The sequence below is a fragment of the Chiloscyllium plagiosum genome, chromosome 23 (assembly GCF_004010195.1).
Source record: "Chiloscyllium plagiosum isolate BGI_BamShark_2017 chromosome 23, ASM401019v2, whole genome shotgun sequence".
Taxonomy (NCBI): Eukaryota; Metazoa; Chordata; class Chondrichthyes; order Orectolobiformes; family Hemiscylliidae; genus Chiloscyllium; species Chiloscyllium plagiosum.
In genome coordinates, this window is record NC_057732.1 from 38,918,091 (window position 1) to 38,927,085 (window position 8,995).

The window sequence follows — 8,995 nt, forward strand, 5'->3', positions numbered from 1 at the left end:
TTTAGAGAATCCTCGACTAGCACTCCCAGATCCCTTTGTACTTTGGCTTTATAAATTTTCTCACCTTTTAGAAAGTAGTCCATGCTTGTATTCTTTTTTCCAAAGTGTCTGTTGTACCCTTTTGTTTTTGTCCTTTTACCTCTTACCCAGGTCATGATCTTCCCTTTTCCCAGGTCTTACTCCATCTCCCACCCCTAGTCCCGTTCTTCACCCTGGGTCCTGATCATTTTCTTTCCATGTGTTGATCTCTCCCTTCCCCTAGCACACCACCCCACCACCTTTCTGATCTCAACCCTATACTCCCACAAACCAAGTCCTGATCTCCCGTGGGTGGTCTCCCCTGTAACTGTTCATGCACACATACATGACTTAATGCAGCGTATAGCTTGCATGTATTGGTGTCAGCAAGTGCAGCCATGAAGTAATCATGTCAGCAATCACAAAAGTTTATTTCCCCTCCTTATCCTTCACCAGTGAATAGATTTTCTTTTTCTTTGCTGCCTTGTTGCCCTCACTCTCATGTTGTAGCCCAAGGGGAATTGTAACTACAGCAACTAAGACCGAATGCAAATTGTGTATCTCGGAAGTCATAACCACATGCAGCACAACTCCCTGCAGTAAATATAAACAACTTCTCAAAAGACCATGCACTATTGCAAATTCAAACGGATGAAGACAGTCTGTTCATCTGACCAACCTGTCTGTACTTAAGACATTCTTCTTACCACCTAGCCAATCTTTGTGCCATTCACAAACTTATCATCAGGGATATTCTGATCTATATGATTTATAACTATTGCAAGCAGTAAGGGACCCAGCAGTGATCCCTGTGGTACACTACTGGATGCTGGTCTGCAGTCACACAGCTTTCTACCACCACCCTCTGTCTACCACGACTAAGTTAATTTTGGATCCATTTTGCCAAGTACCCTGGATACCATGAGCTTTTATCTTCTTTATTGGTTGCCCATGTGGGACCTTATTAAAGGTTTAGCTGAAATTCATACAAAGGCTACATCAATTACACTACCCTCATCTACACACCTGATCACCTCAAAATTCAGTGAAACCTGTTAAGCATGACCTTCCTCTGACAAAGCTATGCTGATTATGCCCAATCAAACCTTATCTTTAGAAGTGAAGATTGACTCTGTCCTTCAGATGTTTCTCTAATAATTTCCCTACCACTGGTGTGAGACTCACTCACCCGTAATGTCCTCCTTACCACTCATTGAAAAGTGAACAGTTATCACACTTTTGAAAAAGTTCATTCAGTGGTTGTAATGCACTTTCAAATCCTGAGAAGAGTTGGTTTGGTTGTTTCTTCCTTTTCCAACTAGCTCCTTTCTTCCATCCCAGATAATCAGGTAAAATTGGTTTCTGGATTTGTTGAATAAAGCTCAAGTTGATGAATAACTGCTTCCCTCTTACAACTGTATTCAGTGAAGTTGCTTGCATACACTTTCTGGTAGGCCGCTTATCTGATTGTCACTTATTTTTAAATCCTATAGGAGCAATTGGTTGTGGTGGAACTCTCAGGGATTATCGACCCAGACTTTCTGTTGAAGTGTAGAAATGAGTGTAAAATTGTGGTAAGTAAATTCAAGACATTATGACAAGTAGCCAATAGCCATGTATATGACCAGAGGGACTTTTGATTTTTTGCTTAACTGTTTTCTGAAATGGGTATCTTGTTCTGCATTCCACAATATACTGTGGGAAAGTGGACTTACCTCCCTGGCTAACCATGATTGATTTCAAGGGATAAACTCTTGACCAAAATCTGTGGCTCAGTGAGTAGCGCACTTTTTTTAATCAGAACATTGTGTGTTCAAGTTTCAATCCAGACATGAGCCCACAATGCAGTACTGGAGGAGTTCTGCATTATTGGAGATACTAGCTTTCACTTGAAACATTAACCCTCTGAGATAAAGATTTAAAAAAAAAGACACAGCACTTTTTGAAAAATCAAAGAATTCGTCCTGGTGCCCTGACCAATATTTATTTCTCCATCAACATTTAAAAATGGTTGATCTGATAATTTATTTCATTATTTGTGGAAGTTTGCTGCATATGAATTCGCTGCTGGGCTACTGATATTATTGCAATAATTGCACTTCAAATTGCTGTAAAGGACTTTGCAATGCCTTGAGATCATAAATAATTTAGATGAGTGTAAATCTTTTCTTTCTCCTAGCTTTAATACCTGAGTTGTCTGTTCATCTGCTAAGCATTTGTCCATTGTTGTACATATTAATCCTCTGATGTTGTACAAATCCATTTTTGTAGGGCTGAGTTAGCAAAATGTCATTTATCTTTTCACCTGTTCCTAGATTAGAACAGAAATTTATTGTCATGTGTATTTTTACATGAAAAATACAGTGGAAAGTTTTATAAGTCACCACACCATGGTGCCTATATTAATCAACCTATGACAATTGCCCAGCACAATACACTTCCAAATAACGTGCAGTCATAGAGTCACAACAAGACCTTGCTGATGATGGAAATGGTTGGTGTTGATTTATTCAATTGCAGGTTAGAAAATAATGTAAGTGAATCATTCAAAGTTTGATATGCAATCGTTGTACTTGTTTGGGAGGAACAGGTGACTTTGGCTGTACAGTTCCCAAAGCTGTGGTTTTCCTAATGGTCATGGTTGAGTAGACCAAAAGTTGGAGATTGATCAGTCAACTGCACTATTAGTGTTTTATCATGTTTTAACAAACAGAATAAAATAAGTGAAACTAAATGAACAGTAGTCCTTTCTCATCTAGCAGCTTCCATGTTCCTTTGACTTGGGAGTAGTTTCAAAGTTTAATGCAGCCTGTATACACTGGGTTTGCTTGAACCATTTCCAGTTCATCTGAAACATTTGAGATTTCCTTTCTCTCCCCAGGGAATAGACACAGAGCAGCCAATTATGCAGGTGGACAGATGCGTGTTTGCTGGAGAGTATGAAGGCCAGTGTTTCACTTAAGTGTTTTGTGCAACGGTTATTACAGGGGATGGATATGGAAGAATATATTAATTGGGCTATTACTAGCCTCTGAGTACCAGGAAGCTCTTGGATATACTCATTTGCTTTGCTGGACAACAGGTGGGGTGTTAATATTTACATCTGTCATGGGTTGGCTTGGGCAGTCATTGCTGGCATCCAGTCCCTGCAGGGGAGGCCCAGGTGATGAGGAGTTTCATTTAGGAATTTTGAGAAATGGGGGGAGCTACAGGAAATCATATCATTTAATCTGACATACCAGTCACATTACTTGGAATAAAAATCTTGTGTCTGCCAGCTCTATTTGAGCCCTACCTTGTTCTGCACCACCTCCCCGCCCCACCTTGGACACAACAGTCATTCTATGTTTCAACTTCATTTACACTTACTATGGGCTTTTGAGAGGTGTTTCCATTTGTGACAATACTGCCTGAAAAATTATTTACCAGAAAAGAAGCAAGTGAAACTCAATGTGGATTAAAGTATACCTGGATTGAACAAGTTGATTCTCCATTGACTTGGACTGCTTGTTCCATTTGTAGATGTGTTGGGAACATGCGTGATATTTGAAGAGGCCTTTGAGCCAGGTAAGTGTAGTCTGCTTTGAAAACAACAATAAATGCGCTCTGAATTGTATAAGCTCAAACTCCACTCCAGAGACTTGAGCACAAAAATCTAGCACTGCAATGCAATACAAGGGATGCTACATTGTCAGAGTACTTCCTCTCCGATGAATTGTTAAACCAAAGTCCTCACCTAGACACAAAAGTTTCCTTGGCACTGTATCAGAAAGAGCAAGTGTGTTGGCCAATATTAATCCCTCAATCAATGTTGCTGACACAAATTTGCAGGAGCTTCATATACACAGATTGGATGCTGCATTTCATGCAGTATGAAAAGTAACAGCACAGGTGGAGGCCGTTTGGCCCGTCAGGTTTGTGCAGGTTAAAGTGAGCTATTCTTCCCTATCCAAGTTCCCAGCTTTTGGTCAGTAGTTGTTATGGCATTTCAGATGTACATCCAAGTATTCTTAAATATGATGCTGTTTTTTGTTTTCTCCATCCTTTCTTGTGTTGCAGCATTTTAGAACGTATTGCATTGGCTTTAAAGCTTTTTAAATCATCCTGAAGTTGTGAAAGGTGTCATATAAATATGGGGTTAGAGTGGGAAAGTGAGTGGAAGTAGAAGATCAACCACAGTCATACTGAAGGAATAGAAAAGCAACTTATCTTGATGATTCACCATCTGCAGGGTAGTCTCAGACATGCCCACCTTTTTTCTTGCCATTGTAGTTGACCGGATATGGCTGAGGGCCCTGTCCATTTCCTGCAACCTGTCCTCACCCCTTCCCTTCCCTTCCATCCCATACCAATGATAGCATTTCCTTTGTCCTCACTTTCCACACCATCAGTCTCCACATCCAAAGGATCATGAGCTGCCATTTCTGCCACCTCAAGCTGGATGACACTACCAGACACACATTTCCCTCCCCTCCCATGCCAGCACTCCACAGGGACCATTCCCTCTGGGACACACTGGTCTACAATCACCTCACACAGAATCACAGAAGGTGGGTCAATTCAAAATACTGCACATATACATCCTAGGATGGACTTCAGTGAGTTGAGCAACTTTCATCATCCTGATTGCAGTTATGGAAGTATGGAATATAATTACAAATTAAATCAAACAGAAGGAACTCAGAAAGACTTAAAAGACTCTTGAGAGTCACCCTTCTATGTGTGGACAATTTTGGAAAACAATTAATAATCACCAAGTGAACGTAGAGTAGGATTTTGTTCTTGATTGTGCCAGTGCTGTCGCTGCTTTCCGGTGCCTAGTGATCCTGATTATATGGGAGTTAGTGCTGCATTTTTCTTGTCCTATACTTGGTGGGCCTATGTTTTGTTGCAGATCCTGAATCAGAGGACAAACCATCACTCAAGTACAAATGCCACACGGCAAAGAAGTTGCTAATGAAGAGGACGTTCCTGAGTGAGAAGAAGGAGGGTGAAGAGAGCACAGGTTTGATTGATTCTGTTTGTTTTTCTGTCTCCCTTCCTTCTTTATACTTTCTTCCCACGGAGGGAACTGCTCATGAGTACAGCAACCCTCTGATCTCCCACCTATGACTTGCCTTGTCTCCTACTTAACATGAATATCAGCATTGGAAATAAACTTTGTCCTATTATCTTTCAATAAGTATATGTGTACTTCTAGCAGGGGGCTGTTGGATCTGTCTTTCAGGGCCCTTAATCAGTAAGCAGCTGAGACGCATTCTGGTACAATAACTATCTTCCTTTTAAAAATGCACCAATACCACAGACGCTTCCTCCAGTCTCCCAAATGTTTCCTTCGTATTTCAACATTCATTTTTTTTTCAACAGTTATGTGTCATTTAAATTATTATAACCTTGGAAATACTGGAGTTACAAATCGTTTAATTAAGTTGTGGTAAAGTTCTGCAATACAGTACTTAACTCCGACCACACGTGACCGTTGACAACCATGGGGTCCAGATGAGCAAGATAAAGGGTATCATTACATTGTTAGAAACTGAGCAGACAGGGGTCAGAGGCTGCTTCCTACCACCTGAGTTTGTGAATTGACTGGGATAGCTTGGCAGTAATATTTACCTCAGACCTGGCAGTATACAGGCTTGAAGGGAAAAAGAATTTCAAATCTTTTAGTTTTTTGATTCTTGGAATATGAGCGATTTTGGCTGAGTTGGCATTTATTATCCACTCCTAGATTACCAGAGGACAATTTTGATGCAAATAACATGAAGGGCCATTTAAGAATAAACTGTATTAGGATTAGAGTTACACATTGTCGAGACTGGGTGAAAATATCAGGCTTCCTTCACTAAAGGTCATTAGTGAACCGGCTGGGTATGACTTCCAGCAGCTTTGTGGTCACTTTATTAATATTAACTATTTAATTCAAGATTTTATTAAACCAAATTTAAAATTTACAAATTGCCATGGTGGTATTTGAGCATAACTTCTGTTACTTTTTATGAATTAATTTAAATCTGTGCCATTTTGTTCTCGATCCTTTCGCAAGTGGAGACGTTTTTCCCTATTTACTCTATCCAGACTCTTCCACATTTTGAATACTTCTGTTAGATCACCTCTCTAGTTTCACTGTTTGAAGGAAAAGAGTCCCAACCTCTCCAGTCTATCTTCACAGCTGAAATTCTTCATTCTAGACTCACTCTCATTAACCTCTTCTGCACTTTCTCCACTATCTTTACTTTATACCTAAAGTGTCTTCCAGAACTAGATGCACACTGAGGTTTAGCGTGTCATACAAGCTTGCATAATTTCCTTACTCTTGTACTCTGTGCCACTGTTAATAGATCTGAGGATACTGCGTGCTACATTGACTGTTGTCTCAACGTATCCTTCCATCTTGATTGACTTATAGACATATGTATCCAGGTTCTTCTAGAGTTGTACTCTTTTTGTTATATTGTCCTTCCCTGTTCTTCCAAAAAAATGTAACACCTCACACTTCTTTGTGTTGAATTTCATCTGCCAGCTGTTTAGATCAGAGTGGTGCTGGAAAAGCACAGCTGGTCAGGCAGCATCCGAGGAGCAGGAAAATCAACGTTTCGGACAAAAGCCCTTCATCAGGAATAGAGGCAGGAAGCCTCCAGGGTGGAGAGAGAGATTTTTTATCTCTCCACCCTGGAGGCTTCCTGCCTCTATTCCTGATGAAGGGCTTTTGTCCGAAACGTTGATTTTCCTGCTCCTCGGATGCTGCCTGACCAGCTGTGCTTTTCCAGTACCACTCTGATCTAAACTCTGGTTTCCATGATCTGCAGTCCTCACGTTTGCCTATTTCATCTGCCACCTGTCCACCCACACCTCCAACTTGTCTACGTACTTTTTGAAGTGATATACTATCCTCCTCACAATTTATATTGCATCCAGGCTTTGTATCAGCCATAAATTTTGAAGATATATTAAACTGACAGGAGGACAAATACTAACAAGTGTGATTTAAGGTAGATATTAAGAGGTTCTGTACACTGAGTATGATCCATATGTGGAACAGACTTCAGGTAAGATAGTGGAAACCTAAAGTTTGGAATTTATTTATGCACCTTTGGACTATAATGAATGAAAACAATACTTGTGTTTATATTAACACCTTTCACAACATCAAGCTGTCCCAAAGGGTCAAATGCTTGTAATGTGTGCACTGCTGTAATTTATGAAACCCAGCAACAAAGGAAAGACCTGGAAACATTAATGTGATAATAAACATAGTCAGTACAGCACACAAAGAGCCATTCAGTCTACTGAGTCCATGCCAGATAATTTGTTTCCAGTGGCATCAGTTGAGGGATAAATATTGGCCAGGGCACTAGGGAGAACTGCCTTGTTCTTCTTCAAAATAGTATCATGGGATCTTTTACCTTCAGCTGAGGGGCAGATGGGGATCTCAGATTAATGACTTATCGGAAACACAGTGTCTCAAACTATGCAGTGCTTCCTCAGTGTTGCCCTGGCATGTCAACATGGATGGATGCTGAGGTTCTGCAATAGGACTTGGACACACAACTTACTGATTCAGGAGTGAGAGTTCTCATTGCTGAGTCTCAGTTGACAGTAAGGGTTCTATCGATTTTTAATTCTGGCTGACTTTGTTAGAATGAACCATGTGAACTGGCTCATATGTTTCCATCAATAGCGCACTGTGTTCTGTAAAAGAGAATGTTTGTTTTGGATGCAGATATATAGTAATTAATGACTGTGTTCTTTGTCCAGGAGGGGTGGAGTATTTGAAGATCAAAGAAAATGATTTCACGCGAAGAGCTGGTCTGATTTGCAGCTTCCTCCCAAACCGCAGCAGTTCGAAGGATGATGGTGGTAGAGCAACATCCGAAGGGGTCCTCGATCCATTGGCAGTTCAGGACAAGGAGCTATCTAATGCCAGCTCAGGTTCAGAGGGTGAGGCCAGTGACCATGAAAGTGCAGACTTAAGCCAAGAGCTGGAAAGTTTCACAGATGAACGTGCTGGTGTGAGCTGTGAGATAAAACCAGATCCTATTGGTAATGTACAGGAACTTGGAGAACAGAGATCCACTGAACAAAATGGGAAGTGAGCAACTGCTTTCTTCTCTATTTTTACTGCAGACAACATTCCCAACAATTTCATTTCATTGGAAACCTCCCCTCTCTTCCTAAAGGTGCTATTGCTGCTGTCACAATGCCACTGCACTGACAGTTACCCAATTTGTTACCCAACCATAATAACCATAGTGATGACTATTAGCAGGCTGTATGACTAGAGTATATGTTAGCAGTCTGGTCCTGTTCATGTGTGTGTACACACTGGTAAGAATGTGGTTATGAACCAAAGAAAGCATAAGAACTCTACTTTTTTAGTTGAAATATGTTTGGTATTGTTTGTGGTTAGATAGAGTATTTTGAAATAATTTGTAGCTGTTCAGTATCATGACCTTGTACTTTTGTTTGTGAATTGGTGAATATCTATATGTATTAAAATTTCAGAGCGGCATTAACTCTTGGATTTGGCAATACTTATTTTGTTTAATTAATGCACAAAGAAGGTACTTTTATGTTTCTCCAGTCGAGCAGTGTTGGACATGTTCTCAACAAATTCTGAGGTTTTCTGTAAATTTTGTTCTCCTGACTACTGTAAGATATTCCAGAAGTAACAGAGGGGACTGAAGAGTTGGTGGAACAGAGGTGTGCAAATTGCAATCTATTCCTGATGAGTTAAAGTTCTGTGATTTTTTTTAATGCGTGAGTAGCATAATGAATTAAGAAGCTGAGGCTATAAAGAATTATTCAACATGAGCTGCAGATCTTCAAGAAAAAGTTTCAGAACCTTCTCTGGCAGGCATTTGAATGTTAACAGGGGCCATCACAGAGATAAAAGCAAATTACTGCGGATGCTGGAGAAAATGCTGGAAAATCTCAGCAGGTCTGGCAGCATCTGTAAGGAGAGAAGAGTTTGATT

General features: G+C 40.3%; 1 protein-coding gene across 3 annotated transcripts in view; it reads left to right on the top strand.

Annotated features, from left to right (window-relative positions):
* gtf3c6 (general transcription factor IIIC, polypeptide 6, alpha) overlaps positions 1-8,534 on the top strand; it is an 11,642-nt gene extending 3,108 nt beyond the window's left edge. Inside the window, exons 2-6 of one of the 3 annotated variants that reach the window (XM_043713965.1) lie at positions 1,515-1,592; positions 2,900-2,963; positions 3,541-3,585; positions 4,913-5,023; positions 7,777-8,534. In XM_043713965.1, coding sequence (XP_043569900.1) covers positions 1,515-1,592; positions 2,900-2,963; positions 3,541-3,585; positions 4,913-5,023; positions 7,777-8,114 — 636 coding nt within the window. In that variant the 3' untranslated portion in view covers positions 8,115-8,534. Of the gene's footprint in view, positions 1-1,509; positions 1,593-2,899; positions 2,964-3,540; positions 3,586-4,912; positions 5,024-7,776 lie in introns of all 3 variants that reach the window. The other 2 variants (XM_043713964.1, XM_043713966.1) reach the window with 2 other exon arrangements.
* The last annotated feature ends 461 nt before the right edge of the window (positions 8,535-8,995 follow it).